Source organism: Arachis hypogaea, chromosome 3, assembly GCF_003086295.3.
Source record: "Arachis hypogaea cultivar Tifrunner chromosome 3, arahy.Tifrunner.gnm2.J5K5, whole genome shotgun sequence".
Lineage (NCBI taxonomy): Eukaryota > Viridiplantae > Streptophyta > Magnoliopsida > Fabales > Fabaceae > Arachis > Arachis hypogaea.
Window position 1 is genome coordinate 4021478 of NC_092038.1, and position 23356 is coordinate 4044833.

Sequence of the window (23356 nt, forward strand, 5' to 3'; positions counted from 1 at the left end):
TTTGAAACTGTTATGCATCTAATATAATGACAGTGATAATGATTGCGCTATCCAAGAATTTTTTTTATCTCGAGCTGCCACGAATCTAATATAGTTTATTTTTTTGGATATCGAGATGCGGCCCATGCATTTAATATAGTTTTTTTTGGATCTCGAGATGCAATTTTCTAGAATCCCATGCAACAAATAATTTTTTATTAGGTTTAAGAGTTAGAATTTTCTTTTGAGTCCATGCATCTAATATAGTTCTTTTTGGATATCGAGGTGCGATTTTTTAGAACCGCCATACAACAAATAGTTTTTAATTAGTTTTAAGAAAGGGTCAGAATTTTCTTTTGAGTAATGGAAAGGGCAAATAGTGGGAATCGAACCCGCGTCTTCTCCTTGGCAAAGATAAATTTTATTATTGGACTATATTTACATATTTGAATTGTATTTGATACGTAATATATCAATTTTATTTGTGTTTTAATTTTATATAAATTACTCTATGCTTTTAATATTAATAGGATTTTTTAAATATTACTTTTCATATTTTTTTATTCTTTAATTTTATATAAATTATTATATTCTTTCAACGTTAATAAATTCTTTTTAATAGGTATAAATTGAGTTAAATTTTAATTTATTTTCACATTTTATATTTATTTTTTGTTATATTACTGTGTAAATCAACATTCACTTTATATAATTTTTTTATTCCTTCTCACATAATCTCATATCTCTTTTTTTTTTCTACCACTTTTGTTAAATATATATAGTAAGTGACTATGTAATTGTATTTATTAGGAAGAAAGTGAAGAAGAAAATGACAATAACTCAACTAACCATGATAAAAAGATTTGACTTAAATTACTTTTTAATCATTTTGTTTCTAATTGTACTACTTTTAACTATTTTATTTCTACTTCTTATGTGCCTTATTATTATAGTTTAGAATTTTTTTTTCATTTTTCTTCTCACTTTCATGACATTTATTTTTTTTAGATTACTCTATAATTTTATATTCTCCTATTTTTTATTTTTTATATAGGTTACTCTATATTTGTTATAGTCTCTTACTAGTTATTTTTATATAAGATACTCTATGGTTTTAATATTAATGTTATTTTTCTTTAATAGGTATAAATTGAGTAATAAAATATAATTCATCCTCTTTTTTATACTTACTCCTTCTTATGTTTTTTATATAAATTAATATTTATTTGACACCTTTTCTTTATCTTCTCTTTTACATAATATCATGTCATTTATTTTTTTTTGTTCTTACTAATATTTTATACAAATATTTAAAAAATTCAGTTAATAGCCACAATTTTTTTTAATCTGATAAATATATGTATGAAGTGATAAATTTTTAAAATACAAGATCTTTACAATTGTTTTTTAATTTTTGGTTTAATTGTATTCACTAGTTATTTCAACTATATATTATATTTTTTTCCTTTCAATAATTTAAAATTTTTAATATCATTTAGTTAATTTAAGGATTACTACGCCTCCACGTCTTATGTCCTAGGTACTGTAAAGAACATGCTTCCCCCAACCGCCCCAACAACAATAAATAGAAGACAAGAGGCATAAACAAAGTTGAACTTTCACAATGATGGGTTTTCATATGGATTTAAAAACTTCTTACTCAGATAATTGATGTATTACGAGCTGTGTGTCATGCGCATAGTTTGCCACTGGCACTGATATCTCGAGGTGCATGCGATTTTTGAAAACCGCCATGCAACGAACAGGTTTTTATTGGGTTTATTTCCTTTGAGCAAGGGAAAGGGCGGATAGTGGGAATGGAACCCAGTCTTTTCTTTCACAAAGAGAAAAATTTTATTATTGGACTATATTTATATTTTTGAATTTTATTTGATATATAATATATTAATTTGTTTATATTTTAATTTTATATAGATTATTTTATATTTTTAATGTTGATAAAATTTTTTAAATATTATTTTTTATATTTTATATTTTTTAATTTTATATAAATTACTATATTCTTTTAATATTAATAAATTCTTTTTAATAGATATAAATTGAGTTAAATTTTAATTCATTCTCACATTTTATATTTATTTTTTGTTATATCATTATGTAAATCAATATTCATTTTATATAATTTTTTTATTCCTTCTCACATAATTTTTTATCTCTTTTTTTCTACCACTTTTGCTAAATATATGTTCCAAATGACTATGTAATTGTATTTATTAGTAAGAAAGTGAAAGAGAAAATGACAATAACTCAACTAACCATAAAAAAAGATTTGACTTAAATTATTTTTTAATTCTTTTATTTCTAATTGAACTACTTTTAACTATTTTATTTCTACTTTTTATGTGCCTTATTATTATAGTTTATGATTTTTTTATTTTTCTTCTCATTTTCATGACATTTATTTTTCTTTAGATTACTCTATAATTTCGTATTTTCCTATTTTCTATTTTATATAGAATATTATATGTCTTCCCTATTAATATTATTTCTCTTCATTAGCTATAAACATAATTCATCCTTTTTTATAATCACTCTTTCTTATGATTATTATATAGTGTTATAATTTAAGATTCTTCTTTATTTTTTTTCTAACTATTATGTCATTTATTTTTTTTGGGTTACTCTATACTCTTTATAGTCTCTTACTATTTATTTTTATATAAAAAATAAGATACTTTATGATTTTAATGTTAATATTATTTCTTTTTAATAGATATAAATTGAATAATAAAATATAATTCATCTTCTTCTTTTATACTTACTCCTTCTTATATTTTCTATATAAATAAACATTTACTTGACACCTCTTCTTTATCTTCTCTTTTTACATAATATCATACCATTTAATAAATTCCTAAAATATTATACTTTATATTTTTTTAGTAATTTTTGGTATAATTGTATTCACCAGTTATTTCATCCATATATTATTTATTTTTCTTTCAATAATTTATATTTTTTAATATCATTTAGTTAATTTACGGACTATGTCCCAGGTACTGTAAAGAACATGCCTCCCCCAACCGCCCCAACAACAATAAATAGAAGACAAAAGGCAAAAACATAGTTGAACTTTCACAATGCTGTATTTTCATATGGATTTAAAAACTTCTTACTCAGATTGGTTATTTTCTGTGCGGTGTCTATCAAATAACAAAAGAGCAGCTTTAACAGAGATAATTGATGTGTTACGAGCTGTGTGTGGTGCGCATAGTTTGCCACTGGCATTGACATGGATCCCCTGTTATTATAGTGAGGGGATAGGAGATGAAGCTTCAAGAATACGGACTAAAGAAGGGCGTAAACTTCCCGGTGAAAAAACTGTACTATGCATTGAAGAATCAGCTTGCTATATGAATGATATTGTGGTAGGAGGATTTGTTCGTGCATGTGTTGAACATTATCTCGAGGAAGGGCAAGGTGCAGCTGGGAAAGCTCTTCAATCAAATCGTCCATTCTTCTGTCCCGATGTGAAGGCCTATAATATTAGTGAATATCCCCTTGTTCACCATGCGCGAAAATATAAGTTGAATGCCGCCGTTGCAATCAGGCTAAGGAGTACACATACCAATGATGATGATTACATAATAGAATTCTTTCTACCTGTCAATATGAATCGATGTCAAGAGCAGCAAGTTTTATTAGAGAATCTATCACGTACTATGCAGAGAATGTGTCAGACTTTGAGGAAAGTCTCGGATGCTGAATTATACGGTATCGAAGGTTCGCAAGTGCAGTTTTCAAAGGAAGAAGGCTCTCATATGGCGCCGGATGGTAACCATGATAACCATGATTCGGTCCAACCTATGTCCATGACAAACAATGAAACTGAAGCTGCTCATAACCAGGTATATCTTAACAGTTGCTTCATTTGAGAAATCATTTATTATAATTTATGATTCAACTTTGTAGGCAATGGAGGGATCAAGAAAGCAGATTGAGAAAAAGAGAAGTCCAGTGAAGAAGAATGTTAGCTTGAGTGTTCTCCAGCAATACTTCTCCTGTAATCTTAAAGATGCGGCTAAAAGCCTTGGTGGTAAGACTACTACAGCTTTGTCCGTGCTTATTTCTTTTAATTTATTCAATCAGCATATTATTTTGGGTTAGATGATAGATGATAAATATTTGTGAAAAACACCAAGATGATTATTATTGACAAGTAATTCTTTTTTAACAGTTTGCCCAACCACCCTGAAAAGGATATGCAGGCAACACGGAATTGCAAGATGGCCATCGCGCAAGATTAACAAAGTTAATCGTTCGTTAAAGAAAATACGAACCGTGCTCGACTCGGTCCAAGGTGTGGAAGGAGGACTGAAGTTTGATCCTTACAAGGGGGGATTTATATCAGTAGGATCAAGCAACCAAGAAATTAATGCACATAAAAGTTCTCTCTTTCGGAAGAAATGTTCTGTAAAATATCCTGATCCTGCATCTGGTAGCAAAGGTGAGAATTTAGCTTCTGCATTCAGACATGCTTATATCTAATTCCAAGGGTGAGTTGAAGAAAAAACAAAGCTTTTTCTGTTGATGTAGATTCAAAGCCAATAGCCATGGGTGATGGTGGATTACGGCAGGAACCCTTTCCGGTTTCTATTTTGGAAAGTTCTAGGTGTGATATAGCATATCACAGTCCAAACTCCCTGGTTGCCGATGAGATGGAAACTTATCTGAATGGGGCTGACAAGCTCGGCGAGCATTACAATCCCACTACTTCAAGCATGACAGACTCGTCGAATGGCTCTTGCTCAATTTTGCGCTCCAGCTCATCTGCCTCTGGGAAATTTGAGAATCGGAAACATTTGAAAGCCAAATCACCTTGTGTTGATAGTGGATCAAAAATTATTGTCAAAGCTGCCTACGGAGAAGATTTGATCCGTTTCAAGTTTGATCCTGCAGCTGGTTGTCTCCAGCTCTATGAAGAAGTTGCAGCAAGATTCAAATTACAAATCGGGTCATTCCAACTCAAGTATCTCGACGATGAAGAGGAATGGGTGAGGATGGTAAATGACTCAGATTTGGAAGATTGCATAGAAATGTTGGATGATCTTGGCACCCGTGCTGTGAAATTACTTGTTCACGACATGCCTAGTGGTTTGAGCAGCCTTGGCAGTAACGGTTGATGAATTCAATGAACCACAAGAAATTTTTGATCCAAATAACCTCAATAACACATCCAAGATTGTCAACATATTTCATTAGCATTGTCTTTTAGACACACAAGTTAGATGAAAACATTTCTATAGAGTTTCCTGGATGTGGTATTGGAGTTATTTGGATTGAAGATTTTTTGTAATTTAATCTTCTTCAAAGAGAAAAGGACCTTGAAGCATGATCATGCTTCTTCAAAGTGTTTATTTTCCAAACCTAGGATAATAGAGTCATAAGTAAGTACTAGAATGTTAAATACATAGTTGTATGAGTTTTATAATTAGATAGCTTATAAAGTTTTATAGTTAAATAGTTGCGGTCAAGAGTGAGATAAATAGTTCTAAGTTGCTTTTATCTCAGTTTTTGTATAAAATCATCAATAATTTGGAATAGATATTGTAAATAAATTTTTCTATAATTATGTTATTTTTATTCTCACAGGATAATCTAATTAATAATAAAAGTTAATACCAATGCTTAATAACTGTTATCTCTTTTATTTTTGGTGTATTATTTATCCAAAAACTTGCATAACAAAAAAAGGTAACCGTTGAAAGCAAGAAAATATAGTAGAGACATTTTTATTAGGTAGAAAAAAAATCTCTCAGATCATTACGTTATCTTTTCACAATCTATTTATTTATAAGTAATAAGTAACATATTATAACATATTTATTCTTAACTTCTTAGGATTTTAATATGATGCCACGTCAGTTTTTAGTGATTCTAGATTCATTCTTAACTTTTTAGAATTTTACTGTTTAAAGAGGACAAATTCACACTATTACTTAATTATTTCATTGTCATTCTCAATATAATAAGAATGGAATCAGATTCTGTAAAATTTTGGAGATCCACATTCTACCGAACTAAACTAAGAGCGCTTATTATTTATTTTTTTAATAATATAATAATAAATATTATTAAATTTTAAGTGACCCAATACATCTTGACCATATACCATATACTATATATAAATATTGATATATATGTTTCTCCGATTTAAATCGATTTCAATTGATCTTTTATTATTTCTCCTCCGATAAGTATTAGTTCGAGATAGGGATGATATGATTTGAAATTAAAAAATTTATTATTTTTGGATCACCAATTTAGTATTTCATTCAAAATAACTTTTCTCTGTAAAATAAATAGATTCAAAAATAGATATTGATATGAATTATAAATAAAAATTTTTATTTAATAGAATTATTTTTATTTAAAGATTTTATTAATCTTAAATAAAAATAATTCTAAAATTTTATTTCTTTAATTTTATTAAAAATATAACTATTTGAAATTATTTTAGTTAATATTATATACAAATTCTATATTCTATTAAAGAATAGAATCCACCTAATTCAGAATATTCCAACGTTTATATTTTTTATACAAAAATAACTTTTTGAATTTTTTGTAGAAATTGATTATATTGATGAATAAGCTTTTAATTCTATCAAAAAATCTTTCCTTTTTCAAAGAGTTTTTTGAATTTTTTTGAATTTCGAGATGCATTTTTTTGGAACTGCCACGCAACTAATATAATTTTTTATTATCCTACGAAAAGATCTGTCTACAAAATCTTTCCTTTTTCAAAGAGTTTTTTTCGGATCTTGAAATGCGTTTCTTTGGAATGGCCAAAAACCTTTCATTTTTTAAAGAATTTTTTGAATTTTTTTAGATCTCGAGGTGCGTTTCTTTGGAACTGACATGCAACAACAACAAAGCCTTGTCCCACTAAGTGGGGTCAGCTACATGAATCAAACGACGCGATTGTGTTTTGTCATGTATCATGTCTATAGAGAGACCGTTTATATGTAGATCTCGTTTGACCACCTCATAGATGGTCTTCTTAGGTCTTCCTCTGTCTTTCTTTCATTGTCCATCTTCCATCTTATCCACCCTCCTGACTGGATGTTATATCGGTCTTCTTCTCACATGTCCAAACCATTTGAGACGCGATTCAACCATCTTTTCCACAATGGGTGTTACTCCAACTCTCTCCCTTATATCTTCGTTCCTTATTTTATCCAATTGCATATGACCACTCATCCATCTCAACATCTTCATCTCTATCACACTCAATTTATGTTCGTGCTCCCCTTTAGCCGCCCAACACTCGTACCATAAAGCATAGTCGGTCTTATAACGGGACAATAGAATTTACCTTTAAGTTTTAGAGGTACCTTTGAAGGTTGTGGTAGGCTTAGAGAAGGGGGGGTTGAATCTATGCCTTCCTTTTTAAATGGCTGTTTTGACCTTTTTTGTAGAAGTTACAAATCTGATTCTGTTTGAACTGAGCAGCGGAAATTTATGAGACAAATTATTTTTGTCTCATGAATATCAGAAAATAGAACATGACAGAGAAGAAAAAGCTAACACCAGCATATATCCTGGTTCGGTTGCTTTGTGCTATGCAACCTACATCCAGTCTCCTCCACAACTATGGAAGAATTTTACTATAGTTAACAGTATTACATACACCAATTTCTCACTCAAGTTCTAACCTAACTTGACATTGGTTATGCTAACACTCAACTATTCACTCTTAGTGCTAACCCAACTAAGAAAGGGATACCAACCAGGTACAAGATACAAGACACTTAGCTAACCTAAAGAAATCTAAAAATAACTCTAGGCTTTTTCTCTAAAGTGTATCTCTCAGCCTTTTTCAATTCTTGGCTTTTTCTCAAGCTTTCTCACAATGCCTTTTCTCTCAAGAAATTACAGAAAGATAAGCTTAGAAAAATACATTACAATCAGTAAAACATGAAGGAGATTGATTTCATCGACAGCCTCTAAGCTATGTGAAAAACCAGCTTTGCAAACCTCTGAATTTGTTCTTCAGTATTGGCAGAATGCTTCTTTGATAGAGAACATTGTCCAAGTAGAGGAACTTCACAGGGAATACTTCACAGAATTCAACTTCTCAAACTCTGGTTTTCTCTCCTTTCCTCTGAATGAACAGCAAGCTCCTTTTTATCTTCATGCATGTTCCTTGGTTCTTCATCCAAGGTCAACACCTTGAGCCTTGAGCTTCACCCACTCACAGATTCACTTTTTCATCTTTTAACATCAAAGAGTAACCTTTGCTTCTGAATTTTCCAACTTGACCGAAAGCCATGAAGAAGTAACCGAACTTGTTTTCCAATGGTCAACCGAATCTGAACCCTTGAACACCAACTTGGTCCCCAAGTTTTGATTAAGACCGTAGATACACAGCAGAATAGGGCAGAGAACCACTTTCCCTTCAAAGCCATTTTCAGATAGAGCAGAGAGTAGGGAAGAAAGGATGAAGATCTGATGCATGCAAGATGATATGGTTTACCTTTCTTAAGCTTGATTTAGCTTGGGATTTCTGTTTTAACTTCTGTGCTTCAAGCTTCAACTCTCTCTCTCTTGCTTCTTTGGTTAATGGCTTATGGAAGAAACTTTTTCTTCTCTTTCTCTTTCTTGCTTTTTCTGAAATCTTGATGTGACTTGATTAGAAGGAAGAAGAACGTTGCTTTTAGTTAAGCAAGAGAGAGGGAATTTCAATTCTGAAACCAGTTCGGGCTTGGATCGGGTATTAGTATGCATGGCCCGATTTAATTTCTTTGGTTTCTTCCTTTGCTTTTGCTTGGGCTCTTTATTTTGCTTTCAGCCCAATATTCTTTGCTGAATGCCTTTTATTCCATTTGGGCTATTAACATTTTGTCTGCAACAATAAACAATTAGTTAATAAGTAGATATAATTAATCACCACTAATTATTTATTTTGCTAAAAAATAATGTTTGTCATCATTAATTAATTTAGTTAATTTCTTAACTCAACAATCTCCCCCTTGATGACAAACATGATTTAAGCAATAATCAAAAGGAAATAAGTTTGAGTTAGGTTTAGAAAACTCCCTTTGATTTTATGTTGCTCCCCCTATCCTTTTCAACAGTAGCTCCCCCTGAATCTATGCTTTCTTCTTTATCCCTGTTTCACATTGTTCTTAAAGAAAGCACAATAAAGAGTTATGTACAATATATCTTGTACAAGGGATATCAAATGAGCAATCATCAAATAATCAGCCCAACATCAAGCTATTATCAGCAAATAAATTCAGCATGTGAAAAACAAGTATTAATGCAGCAAGAAGAAGTAAGAGGTACTAGGATCTACTATCCTATCCTATCCTATTGCTAATTTTACTCCCCCTTTTGTCATCAAGGGCGGATAAGAGCAACAAAAACAAAGTCTTGTATCCTGCAGAAAAGAGTTAGAGCACAGACCAAAGTACTAAATAAGCTGTCTAAAGTACACCAATATTAAGAGTTATTACAGTCATCCAAAATGAAATATTTCAAAAGTAGCAAAAGAAGCAGAAATCATGAGACAAAAAGAGAGCAGCAGCAGTTTTTTATGAGACAAATCCTAGGCATCAGAACCATTCCCCTCCGAAACAGCATCCTCTTCAACATCAGTGGCAACATCTTCATCATTTTGAAGGTTATCAATGAAGGTCATCAGTACAGCCACCCTATCCCTTGATTTCTTCAGGAAGTTCTCATGCTTGCTAGCCAGCTTCCTTTTCTCTTTGCTCAATTCAATCAAGTGGTTCGATTGGGAGACAAACTCTTGAGCAACATCCCTGACCACATTCAGCAGAGTGGATTTCTTCCCAGTGGAAATGGAAGTACCCTCAGTGGAAGGAGCAGTGGAATCCTCAGGGACAAAATCCTCATCTTCATCATCTAGGACGACTCGTTCAGATCGAGTGGGTCCTTTGTTCTGTTTCACTGAACCACCCCCTTTTAGGTATGAATGTCTGTTCTCATATTTCTCATTGGTCAAGTCAACACCAAAATACTCAAAAATACAAGTTAGAAACATGCCATAAGGTAGAGCTTTGTCCTTTTCACTTCTAACAGAATCAAACATGTATCTAACCATCAAATATGCAAATGAAATTTCAGTTTTGGTGAGAATGGCATATAAAACAAGAGTGTCAGTGTATGAAACCCTTTGATATGAACCACTTTGAGGAAGTATAATGTGGTTGACCATTCGGTGCAACTGAGCACGTTCATATCCTAGGGCTTTGTGTGTGGGTGTAATGCCATCTATTAAGGAAACATGTTCACAAATACTAGCCAGGGCATTATTGTATGAAATACCAACTCCTTCATCCCACTTAACTGACGTGTATGCACAAGGCCCAACATCAGTATACTTCAAAGCTTCACTGATGGTCTCATTGTTTAAAATGATATCTCGGCCCTTGACATACGAATGAGCAGTGCCTTCATGATAAGTCATGTTTGCATAAAACTCTTTGACCAACAATGGATAAACAGTTTTTTGATGTCAAAAAGGTGATTCCAGTCCAAAAAAATTAAGTTGTCAACAAAAGGAAAACCTTTTCTTTTCAAAGATGGCAGATCAGCGAGAAATGATGAGCATAAGGTACGATACTGGATGACTCCCTCATAAAAATCATTATTCATGGCAGATTTGAATCTATAGGGGTTATAGTTTGAATGAGAGGTCATAAAATGGGCTTTGTGATCAAATGGTCCAATTTCTGGTTCTTTAACATTTTTGAGAGAGACTCGAGTGTTACCTCTCTGTGAACGCACAGGAACTAACCTTGCCCTGGGTTGTTGTGGCTCAGGAACAGGTTCCTCCGTCGCCGGACGCTTCCCTTTGGATGAGGGTGGCTTTGAAGAGCCAGGTTTTGAAGAGGCAGGTTTGGAAGGCGTCGCCTTTGGTGGTGGAGTTGGTTTGGCAGAGGCAGGGAACCTTGGAGTGTTTTTGGTTCGAGCCATGGGGTCATAGCGAGGAGGAGAGGTAGGAGGAGAAGGAGAAGGGGTAAAGGTTCGGTCTTGAGAGCGAGTGGAAGGCTTTGTGGGTGGTTTGTAAATCTTCTCACGAGGAGCCCTTTTTGCAATGACTTTCTTCCTCATTTTGGTTAAAATGATGCCTTTGATGAAAGAGAGATAGTGGTGTGAGAGGAAAGAAACCGAAGGGTTGAGGAGAAGTTATGGAGGGAAGAGAGGGAGTGTAGGTAACCGTACCCAAAAGCAAATTTCCAAAACCATGCAACTGCATCACCATTTGAAAAGACTTGACAAGACATGACATCATAAAGAGAAGGATTTTATTTGATATTCAAAAATTAATTTTTTAAAAATTAAAAGACAATCAGCATTAAATTGAAACTCCTTTTGGACCAAAGTCAAAAAATTAAGGTTGCCAAAAAAAACTTTCCGGCCAAAAAAACTTTTAATGAAAACTTAACCACACAAGTAAGAATGTAACATTCACATTGGGCCCAGATGTGGTTTGAATTCATGAAACATATAGGACTACCCAGATCTGAATTGATGTTGGCCCAGATTGATTTTTCACTTGCAATAAGCTCAGAACACGCTGTTTTGAATGAGACATTCATCATCTGCCCAGAATTGTCTCATACCTGTTTATGAGACAAAATTCTCCAGCAAACACATCAGCACTTTTCAAATAAAGAGTTATAACTCAAAATTCCTAGACAAGTCCTAAGCATGCAGAATCTATCCTCAGCTAATGGTTTAGTAAAAATATCTGCTAATTGCTCTTCTGATTTAACAAATTGAATGCAAATATCCCCCTTTTGGACATGTTCTCTTATTGAGTGAAATTTCACTTCAATATGCTTAGTCCTAGAGTGCAAAACTGGATTTTTAGAAATATTGATGGCACTCATATTATCACACAATAAGGGAATATTTTCAGCATTTAACTTGTAATCAGCAAGTTGTGTTTTTAACCATAAAAGCTGAGAACAACAAGAAGAAGCAGCTATATACTCAGCCTCTACAGTGGATAATGCCACTGTTGGTTGCTTCTTACTTGACCAAACATTTAAGGACTTTCCCAGGAAGCAGCATAAACCAGAAGTACTCCTTCTATCTATTCTGTCACCAGCAAAATCTGCATCACAATAACCAACTACAGAAAATTCATCATTCTTAGGATACCAAAGACCAAAATTGGATGTGCCATGAATATATCTAATGATCCTTTTAACTGCAGAAAGATGTGACTCCTTAGGTTTGGATTGGAACCTAGAACACAATCCAACACTTTGCACAATATCTGGTCTAGAGGAGGTTAAGTACATAAGAGAACCAATCATTCCTCTATACCTAGTCTCATCAACATCTTTCTCATTTTCTCCCTTATCTAATTTAGAATTCGGGTGCATGGGAGTTCCCATAGGTTTGGCATTTTCCATACCAAATTTCTTAACTAATTCCTTGGCATACTTTTCTTGATGAATGAAAATACCGGTTTCAGTTTGTTTAATTTGCAGCCCAAGGAAAAAATTAAGTTCACCCATCATACTCATGTCAAATTCGCTTGTCATGAGCTTTCCAAAATCAGTACAAAGGGATTCATTTGCTGATCCAAAAATAATGTCATCAACATATATTTGGACTAAAATAAAAGAATCATTAGAATTCTTGATAAATAGAGTTGTATCAGTGGTGCCTCTTTGAAAACCATTTTTCAAAAGAAAAGAGCTAAGTCTCTCATACCAAGCTCTAGGAGCTTGTCTTAAACCATAGAGAGCTTTAGACAATTTAAAAACATGATTAGAATGCTCTTTATTTTCAAAACCAGGAGGCTGCTCCACATATACCTCTCTATCTATCACACCATTTAAAAATGCACATTTCACATCCATTTGGTATAGTTTAAAACCACAAAATGCAACATAGGCTAAGAGAAGTCTTATGGCTTCCATTCGGGCAACAGGGGCAAAGGATTCATCAAAGTCTATTCCTTCTTCTTGGTCATATCCTTGTGCCACTAGTCTTGCCTTGTTTCTTGCAATGCTACCATCTTCTCCTAACTTGTTCCGAAATATCCACTTGGTGCCGGTCACTTTCTTTCCACTTGGCCTTGGAACCAAAGTCCACACTTGGTTCTTTTCAAACTCAAGAAGCTCATCCTCCATAGCTTTAACCCAAGAGGGGTCATTTAGTGCTTCCTTGACGTTTTGAGGCTCTATTTGTGAAAGAAGGGCAATGTTTGAACCTTCATTTGCCTTTCTAGTGGAAGATCTAGTTTGCACTCCATGAGAGACGTCCCCAATTACAAATTCCTCAGGATAATTCTTCAAGAATCTCCATTCACGAGGTTTGGTGGACTTGGATGCGGATTCAGTCACCAAGGGATTCTGTGTGCTGCTGTCTGCAGAATTTCCTTCAGATTCATGAGACAAAATGGAATTGTCTCTTGATTTTTCGGCATTTGCTGTTTCTGGTTCAGCTTGTCCAGAGTTTTCTTTTTCATGATTCTGAGCTGTTTCATTCTCCATTTGAGTCTGATTTCCTGCATCACCATCTTCCAAAATGCTTTGCACCAAGTTAGTATCACAGAATGTAACATGTATGGACTCTTCAATAATTCTAGCATCTTGATGATAAACCCTATATGCTTTACTAGTTGTTGAATATCCTACAAATAAGCATTCATAAGCCTTTGGATCAAATTTTCCCAAATTTTCTTTGTTATTTAGAACAAAACATTTGCATCCAAAGATGTGCAAGTAATCTAAGTTTGGTAGGTAGCCTTTCCAAAGTTCATAAGGGGTTTTCTTTAAAAATTTCCTTATGATTGTTCTATTTAAAATGTGGCAAGCTGTGTTAACTGCTTCAGCCCAAAGGAATTTTGGAACATTACTCTCACAAAGCATAGCTCTTGTCATCTCTTGTATGCTTCTATTTCTTCTTTCCACAACACCATTTTGTTGTGGTGTCCTTGGACAAGAGAAGTTGTGAGATATTCCAAATTCCTCACAAAATGATTCAAACAAATTATTTTCAAATTCAGTTCCATGATCGCTTCTTATAGAAGAGATTTTCAAATCCTTTTCATTTTGAATTTTCTTGCAAAAAGGTTCAAAGGCCGAAAAGGCTTCATTTTTGTGTGCAAGAAATAGAACCCAACCAAACCTAGTATAGTCATCCACAATTACTAAACCATAATGTTTACCACCTAGGCTTTGAGTTCTTGTTGGACCAAATAAATCAATGTGTAGCAATTCAAGTGGTCTTTTAGTAGAGATGTCTTCCTTTGGTTTAAAAGAACTTTTTGTTTGTTTTCCCATTTGGCAAGCATCACAAGTGATGTCTTTGTCAAACTTTATCAAAGGAAGACCTCTTACTAATTCTTTCTTTACAAGTTTGTTTATTTGAAACATACTTGCATGGCCTAATCTCTTGTGCCATAACCACTTTTCAGACTCTTTAGAGTGGAGACAAGCTACATTTTGATTTTTGAGTTCATCAAGAGTAAGTCCATACATATTATTGAAACGCTTGGCAACAAACATCACTTCATTTGTTTTTTCATTAACAACACAGCATTCAAGTCTTTTGAAAACAACTAAATATCCTAAATCACACAGTTGGCTAATACTCAAAAGATTGTGCTTTAAACCACAAACTAGAAGCACATCATCAATGAAAGTAGATTGCTCATTACCTACTTTTCCAACAGCAATGATTTTACCTTTACCATCATCTCCAAAGGTTACAAAACCTCCATCATACTTATTTAGTTTGATGAAGTAGGTTGACCTTCCAGTCACGTGCCTTGAACATCCACTATCCATGTACCACATGTCCTTTTTGTTCTTGGATGCTAGGCAAATCTGCATGATGAGTTTCAAGTAGCCTTAGGTATCCAAATTAATTTGGATCCTTTGAAGTTAATCCATCTTGGTTGCCCAAGTGCATTGAAATCACAAACAACATTGTAGACTTTGTTTCCTACAACTCTCTTCTCAATGAAGCATTGTACATATGAGTGACCAAATTTCTTGCAATTAACACAATGGTTTTCTTGTGTGCATTGCTGAAACTGATGTGAGTTATATTGCTTGAAATGATTAAAGCTTTGAAATTTTCTGGTTTTTGGAGGAGATGCATTTCTTTTAACAAACTGATTTTTATTAAAGTTATTCCTCTTTGCAAAAGTATTTTCACCAGAATTTTTTTAAACATTATTGCCATATTCGTTGTAAAAAGGTGGTTTCTTGAAAACAACCTCATTTTTCGAAACATAGCCCAAACCTGGTCGGTTTGAACTCGGACCAGTTCTTGGTGAAATTTCAGTTTTATTTGTGTATTCTTCATCAGATTTTTCTTCACAAGTGAAAACATATCCGATACCTGATTTATTTGGTATGGATTTAGTATTTGATGAAGAGGCCACAAATTTTATAGAGGAAGTGTTGGAAACAGCATCTTCCTTGGCTATGTAGCCTAAACCAGATTTTTCAAACAATGGTCTTTGACTTGCAAGTAATTTGTCCAAGTTACTAGAACCTTGTGCAAATTTTGCCAAGTCACCATTCAGCCTGTTAATTTTGTCATTTAATCTTTTATTTTCAGCAATTAACTCATGTGAGGGATCCACAATGTGCTTTCCTTTTAATTTTTCAAGTTCAGATTTTAGAAATCTGTTTTCTTCAATGATGTCTAAAGCACATTCAGTTTCCTTCACTTTTTCTTTTAAAAACTCATTTTCAGCTCTTAACACATCTCTTTCAGATTGCATTGTATTATCAGCAGTTTGAGGTTTGAGTAAGATCATCAATAATAGCATGCAAGTCCTCAATGGTCAAATCATAATAGTTTACCTCATCGAGATTGTTGTTTCCAGCCATGAAACAGTCCTTGTCATCTCCTTCAGATTCTTCTTCTTCATTTGAGTCATTCTCAAGATCCTCCCAAGCTGCCATGAGTACTCTCTTCCTTTCCTTCTTTCCTTTGTCCTCCTTTTTGAGCTTTGGACAGTTTGACTTGAAATGTCCAGCCTCCTTGCAATGATGACATGTCACCTTGCTCAAGTCTATCTTGTGCTCCTTTGAACTTGAGCCCTTGTATTTGCCTTTGCTCTTCAACATCCTTCTAAATCTCCTAGCAAAAAACAAAAGCTCGTCATCTGAAATACCATCACTTAACTCACTCTCTTTCGGTTCTATTTGTGACTTAAGGGCTATTCCCTTTTTATTTGAGTCTGTGTTTGTGTGTGTGGCTTCATAGGCAAGGAGTTTTCCTCTCAGCTCATCATAGGTTATTGGACTTATGTTGTTACTCTCGGTTAGGACAGTGGCAGTGTTTTCCCACTCTTTTGTGAGGCTTCTAAGGAGTTTTCTCACCAAGGTTTGTTCTGCATAGTTTGTACCCATAGCATCAAGGTTGTTGATTATGATTGAGAATCTCTCAAATGCTTCATCAATGCTTTCTCCATCCTTCATGCTAAACATCTCGTACTCTTTTCGAAGCATATCAATCCTCGTTTCTTTGACTTGTTTGGTGCCTTCATGTGTAACCTGGAGTTTTTCCCAGATTTCTTTGGCTGTCTTGCATCTAGACACCTTCCGGTACTCTTCAAAGCTGATAGCACAGTGAAGAAGGTTGATTGCTTTCGCGTTCAGCTCTATCTTCTTCTTATCATCTTCATTCCATTCAGCTTCTTCTTTTGGAGTCACCACTCCATCAGCACTTGTTTTTGTTGGGATCTTTGGACCGCTCACAACGATCTTTCATAGGTTGTAGTCTATGGATTGGATGAAGATCCTTATCCTTTCTTTCCAGTAGGAATTGTTCTTCCCGTTGAAGAAAGGTGGTCGGTTGTTTGACTGACCTTCAGTGAGGGTGTAGGCAACTGTGGTTGTGCCCAAGTTGTTCGCCATTGGATCTTTGCTCCAAGCGGTTAAGCTTGATTCTTGAGACCTTAGCTCTTGATACCAATTGAAGGTTGTGGTAGGCTTAGAAAAGGGGGGGTTGAATCTATGCCTTCCTTTTTAAATGGCTGTTTTGACCTTTTTTTGTAGAAGTTACAAATCTGATTCTGTTTGAACTGAGCAGCGGAAATTTATGAGACAAATTATTTTTGTCTCATGAATATCAGAAAACAGAACATGACAGAGAAGAAAAAGCTAACACCAGCATATATCCTGGTTCGGTTGCTTTGTGCTATGCAACCTACATCCAGTCTCCTCCACAACTATGGAAGAATTTCACTATAGTTAACAGTATTACATACACCAATTTCTCACTCAAGTTCTAACCTAACTTGACATTGGCTATGCTAACACTCAACTATTCACTCTTAGTGCTAACCCAACTAAGAAAGGGATACCAACTAGGTACAAGATACAAGACACTTAGCTAACCTAAAGAAATCTGAAAATAACTCTAGGCTTTTTCTCTAAAGTGTATCTCTCAGCCTTTTTCAATTCTTGGCTTTTTCTCAAGCTTTCTCACAATGCCTTTTCTCTCAAGAAATTACAGAAAGATAAGCTTAGAAAAATACATTACAATCAGTAAAACATGAAGGAGATTGACTTCATCGACAGCCTCTAAGCTATGTGAAAAACCAGCTTTGCAAACCTCTGAATTTGTTCTTCAGTATTGGCAGAATGCTTCTTTGATAGAGAGCATTGTCCAAGTAGAGGAACTTCACAGGGAATACTTCACAGAATTCAACTTCTCAAACTCTGGTTTTCTCTCCTTTCCTCTGAATGAACAGCAAGCTCCTTTTTATCTTCATGCATGTTCCTTGGTTCTTCATCCAAGGTCAACACCTTGAGCCTTGAGCTTCACCCACTCACAGATTCACTTTTTCATCTTTTAACATCAAAGAGTAACCTTTGCTTCTGACTTTTCCAACTTGACCGAAAGCCATGAAGAAGTAACCGAACTTGTTTTCCAATGGTCAACCGAATCTGAACCCTTGAACACCAACTTGGTCCCCAAGTTTTGATTAAGACCGTAGATACACAGCAGAATAGGGCAGAGAACCACTTTTCCTTCAAAGCCATTTTCAGATAGAGCAGAGAGTAGGGAAGAAAGGATGAAGATCTGATGCATGCAAGATGATATGGTTTACCTTTCTTAAGCTTGATTTAGCTTGGGATTTTTGTTTTAGCTTCTGTGCTTCAAGCTTCAACTCTCTCTCTCTTGCTTCTTTGGTTAATGGCTTATGGAAGAAGCTTTTTCTTCTCTTTCTCTTTCTTGCTTTTTCTGAAATCTTGATGTGACTTGATTAGAAGGAAGAAGAACGTTGCTTTTAGTTAAGCAAGAGAGAGGGAATTTCAATTCTGAAACCAGTTCGGGCTTGGATCGGGTATTAGTATGCATGGCCCGATTTAATTTCTTTGGTTTCTTCCTTTACTTTTGCTTGGGCTCTTTATTTTGCTTTCAGCCCAATATTCTTTGCTGAATGCCTTTTATTCCATTTGGGCTATTAACATTTTGTCTGCAACAATAAACAATTAGTTAATAAGTAGATATAATTAATCACCACTAATTATTTATTTTGCTCAAAAATAATGTTTGTCATCATTAATTAATTTAGTTAATTTCTTAACTCAACAACCTTTTTGTCACATATAAAACCAGATGCAACTAATATAATTTTTTATTGCCCTACGAAAAGATCTGGGCAAAAACCTTTCCTTTTTCAAAGAGTTTTTCGATTTTTTTTGAAATCAAGGTGTGTCTCTTTGGAAGAGCCAAAAGTCTTTCCTTCTTCAAAGAGATTTTTTTTTTGTATCTTGAGATGCGTTTCTTTGGAATTGTCATGCAACTAATATAGTTTTTTATTGTTCTACAAAAAGATCTGTTAAAAAATCTTTCTATTTTCAAAGAGTTTTTTTTTGGATCTCGATGTGCATTTCTTTGAAACAACTGGGATGTATTGTGTCGATTCTTTTAAGTCATTTTCTATAATAGGGGAATTATAGTCATTTTTATAAAAAATATTAATTTAAATCGGTTTAAGATTTGGTTTATTGATTTTTTGGTCAAACGAATTTATATCATCTAATTTTGACAAAAATAACACAATTTGATCGATTATATAGGTTGGATATTAATTATTAAAAAAACATCTTTAAAAAAATACGTTTTAAGTGTCTTTATGTGAGTGGCTCCCTATTATTATAGCTTTAAGATTCGTTTTTATTTTTCTTCTCATTTTCATGACATTTATTTTTCTTTTAAGTTATCCTATAATTTTCATATTCTCTTACTTTTTACTCTTATATGTCTTCAATGTTAATATAATTTTTTTATTAGGTATAAACATAATTCATCCTCTTTTAATATACTCATTCACTCTTTCTTATTTATGATTATTATATAGCATTACAATTTAGCATTTTTCTTCATTTTCTTTCTCATTCTTATGTCATTTATTTTTCTTTAGGTTACTTTATACTTTTTATATCCTCTTACTCTTTAATTTTATATAAGATACTAGATGATTTCAATGTTAATATTATTTCTCTTTAATATGTATAAATAATTTATCATCTTCTTTCATACTTATTCTTTTTATATTTTCCATATAAATTAATATTCACTTCACACGTCTTTATCTCTTCTTTATTTACATAATATCATGCCATTTATTCTTTTTTCTTTCATTTTTACTAATATTTGACACAAATATTAAAAGAATTTGGTTATTGACCACAACTCTTTTTTTAGTTTGCTAAACATATATTAGGTAATAAATTACTAAAACTCTGTATCTTTATAATTTTTTAAGGTTTTTTTATTTTTAATTTAATTGTATTCATTAGTTATATCATTCATGTATATTTTTTTCTTTCAACAATTTAATTATATTTTTTTAATATCATTTAGTTATGATATGTTGAAAATACATGATACTATTGTGAGTCATGAAAAATAAAATTAAAAAAATTAAATATTAATTTTAATTATATATCATGTCCTTTATAATTTTTTTTAATTTTTAATTTTTAGTCTAATTGTAGTCATTAATTATATCATTTATATATCACTTCTTTTTCATTTCAATCATTTACATTTGTTAATATCATTTAATTCTAATATTATTAAAAATACATAATCTTATTAAATAAAATTAAAAAATTGAATGTTAATTTCAATTATTGTAATATTATATTTAAACTTGTATTTTATCTAACAAATTTATATTTGTACTATAATACTTAAATATAATCTAGAAAAATAAATAAATAAAAATAACTACTTAAAAGAATAAAAATATAAAATATAAAATCAAATAAATAAATTTAAATTGAGTATTTTTATAATTTTACTTAAAATTATGTATAAATTTTTAATTATATAATATTAAATTTTAAATTAATTTATATATTTTATACAGTATCTATCTATTTTATTAATCCAGTAAATAAATTAAACGGTGGATGAACAAAATAAAGTCTACTCAAAGGGGAAGGTGTTCGCACTTCGCACATTACTTCTCTTCTCAGTGGCATTCCAAGCCCATCCAAAACAGAAAATTTACTAATAGTCACAGAGGAAAAATATGCTGCTTACAGTTAATTGCAGGGCCATATGTAGAAAACACTAGACAAATTGTACTCTTATTGAGTAGCTTGATTTAAATGAGAAATCATTTCAGAATGCTTTTTTTGAGTAAAAGCTTTTTAGTTTGTGAAATAGCAGCTCATCAATATCTTCAGTTTTTCCATGGTAATGCAGTTCACATAACATTAGTTAACAAGAAATACACAAATTTGGCTTGTTAGAAGTTTCCAATAAGAGGATCGTCTTGGTGAATAAAATCACATTGTATGTTTACTACACTTAAAGTAATGCCATCAATACATCATAGACGAGGAACGAAAAAATACCTATCTGGAAGGGCTGGAACCAACTCTTTAACTTCTTGAATGACTGAACTTTCTGTATTTCTAGATGAGGAATGTTTTTTCTGTATGAAACAGAAAAGAGAAAATCAAGATTGACTACACAATAACACAATTCTCATAGCAGGATGCAAACACTGATCAAATATGTTAAATAGTAATGGATGAAAAATTGAAAATTACACATTATAAAATGGAGTCATATGGTAAAGTAAAACAACATGTTATCGGCAAATTAGCATAAATAATAGAAAAGTTATTTTCATCATCATAACTGGTAAAATGTAAAAGTCTTGAACATCTTCAATTGGATTATACCTAGGCCTTCAATTATGGCAAACTCTTTCAATAAATGAGCTACAAGCTAACATTATATGCAAGCATACTTGTCTTATCACAAGCATCTTGGATGGCTAGGTATTGAATGCTTTACTTAGTAGAGGTGGGTTCTGTTCCTTCACAAGACATGCAAGATGAATCTCTCATATCTACGTCAGTATCTGATTCATGTAAAGCAGGTTTGTTGACAACATTCTTAGTATATTCTCTGTGGTTGGCTGAAGCACCACAAAACCTCCTTCCTTGTTGTAGGTGGACAAAATGAAACACTTTCCTCTTTAATGGAAGTAGAGGGTTGAAACAAAACTGGTGTAAAATCCCCAATACTTTCTGCTTCATAGTTTGAATATATTCTATCCTCCTAAAATTTATCATGATCATTATCATCAACACCATTGTCACTATCATCACTATCTTTGCAGAGATTATCCCATGAGTAATTGATTATTCTGATTGATTATATTTGGGTACATCGGTTAAAATTGTAAATTTTCCATAGAAATTTTCTATTCTTTAGTTGGCATCAGTTACCAAATTAAAGAGTACAACGGCATTTGTTTACACTGCTCTGATAATTGATAATTGCTCTAATGAGAGATACAAGGGCTGATAAGCCATGGATATGCCGAAAAGATTGAGTACTGCAAGTACTAACCTGGTAAGTATGTCTTCTTCATCCGAGATAGAGTCTGGAATCTGAAAAATAATTTGTGCCAAATTGTGATTAAAAAGTTGAATTATTTGGTGTTTTCATTAACTGTCTGATACAATTAAAACTAAAATCTAGATAAGTTTTTGATTTGGGCTTTGCGACAATGAATTTTGATGGGGTTAAATTGTTTGAGTCAAGAGTCTTGTATGTTTTGACTTGACTTGATTGTTTTCTTACCTTCTAGCAAACTCCTCCAATCTCCTATTCCAATGTCAGCCTTTAGGAATGTACAATACCAAAAGAAAAAGTATGATGAGCCAATGAAAATTTATAGAGTATTAGATATACAACCATTAGTGTTACCTTTTCTCATCAGCTGAAATTTTTGGGATGAGTGGTATCATGACATGGTATTAGAGCACTAAATCCGAAAGTTCAAGAGTTCAATCCTTTGTGAACCCCCAAAATCAGTCTAAGCTTTTGATGTTACAAGAGCAAACATGATTGGAGAGATTATACTCCAAAAATTAGAAGATGCAATTCAATTTTTGTTAGAAAAAGTTGGTGCCATAGCAAATAATAGTTAATTATAAAAATATTGTTAAATGGATTGAAGGAAAAGATGACATTAGCTGGGAATTACGATTTTTGAGAAATAAAACAAAGAATAAAATCCATATTTTTTAACATATGAGAGTGGTATACAAGGAGGACAAATGGTTCCGCCCATGGGATTAGATTCTTTAAATAAAGCTAGTAGGTGGTTAATTATGGAGTTCATAAATCAAAGGATATATATAAAGGATATAGATACTCAGTAATATAAGGTGTCTTTATGTAATATATGCATGTATGTGGTTGGTGAGTTATAAAATTGTTGCAGTTTATAATGTTGGTGGGTAGGTGTTACTAAAAAAATGAAAAATATGTTGAATGTGCTTAGTTGGATTTAAGTCCATGCAATCTAAATTTTTTTTATGGCATTATCAAAGGGGATTATTATATTCATAAGAAACTCTTGTAATTTTCTATTTTGAATCGAGACTTTTAAGATTAGTCTAGAAAAGAAAGAGACATTGAAAGGACGGATCTAAAAATTTTAATATGGAGAAGCTGAATTTTAGATAATTTTTTTCATTCCATAAAAATAATTAACATATAGTTATTAGAGTTAGTTTTTTAAAAAATTTATCAAAAAATATATATATAATTATAATTTTTTTCACAATTTTATTTTTATTATGATAATTACATAAACTGATAAAAGCAAGAAAATATAGTAGACATTTTATTAGGTATAAAAAAAGATCCTTCCGATAATTATATTTTCTTCTCACAATCTATTTATCTATTAGTAATATATTATAATAGAGTTAAAGGTAATTTTCGTATTTATTAACTTCTTAAGTTTTTAATATAGTGTCACGCCAGTTTAAAGTGGCTCTAGATTCATTCTTAACTTTTTAAAATTTTACTATTCTTTTCTAAAATTCTACAATACAGACGAAGT

At 32.4% G+C, this 23356-nt stretch overlaps 2 protein-coding genes across 6 annotated transcripts; one reads left to right on the forward strand and one right to left on the reverse strand.

The window, feature by feature from the left end:
- The first annotated feature begins 2339 nt into the window (after nt 1–2339).
- LOC112788891 (protein NLP9-like) lies at nt 2340–5556 on the forward strand. The gene is made up of 4 exons (XM_029295351.2): nt 2340–3848; nt 3913–4036; nt 4178–4447; nt 4537–5556. The coding sequence occupies exons 1-4, from the start codon at nt 3081–3083 to the stop codon at nt 5121–5123; spliced, it is 1749 nt and encodes a 582-aa protein (XP_029151184.1). The 5' UTR covers nt 2340–3080; the 3' UTR covers nt 5124–5556.
- Nucleotides 5557–15610: 10054 nt separating this feature from the next.
- LOC112788893 (uncharacterized) lies at nt 15611–22616 on the reverse strand. Of its 5 annotated transcripts, XM_072232244.1 has the most exons (5): nt 22210–22349; nt 22084–22123; nt 21850–21890; nt 20841–20920; nt 15611–18442 (listed from the first exon to the last, which is right to left on the reverse strand). In XM_072232244.1, exon 5 carries the CDS (start codon nt 16464–16466, stop codon nt 15741–15743), a length of 726 nt encoding a protein of 241 aa, XP_072088345.1. In that variant the 5' UTR covers nt 16467–18442; nt 20841–20920; nt 21850–21890; nt 22084–22123; nt 22210–22349; the 3' UTR covers nt 15611–15740. The 5 variants fall into 5 exon arrangements, 3 of the variants coding, with proteins under 3 accessions (XP_072088345.1, XP_072088346.1, XP_072088347.1); XM_072232245.1 differs by lacking the exon at nt 22084–22123 and having other exon boundaries at nt 22210–22616; XR_003196127.3 differs by lacking the exon at nt 15611–18442 and having other exon boundaries at nt 20783–20920.
- Nucleotides 22617–23356: the final 740 nt, after the last annotated feature.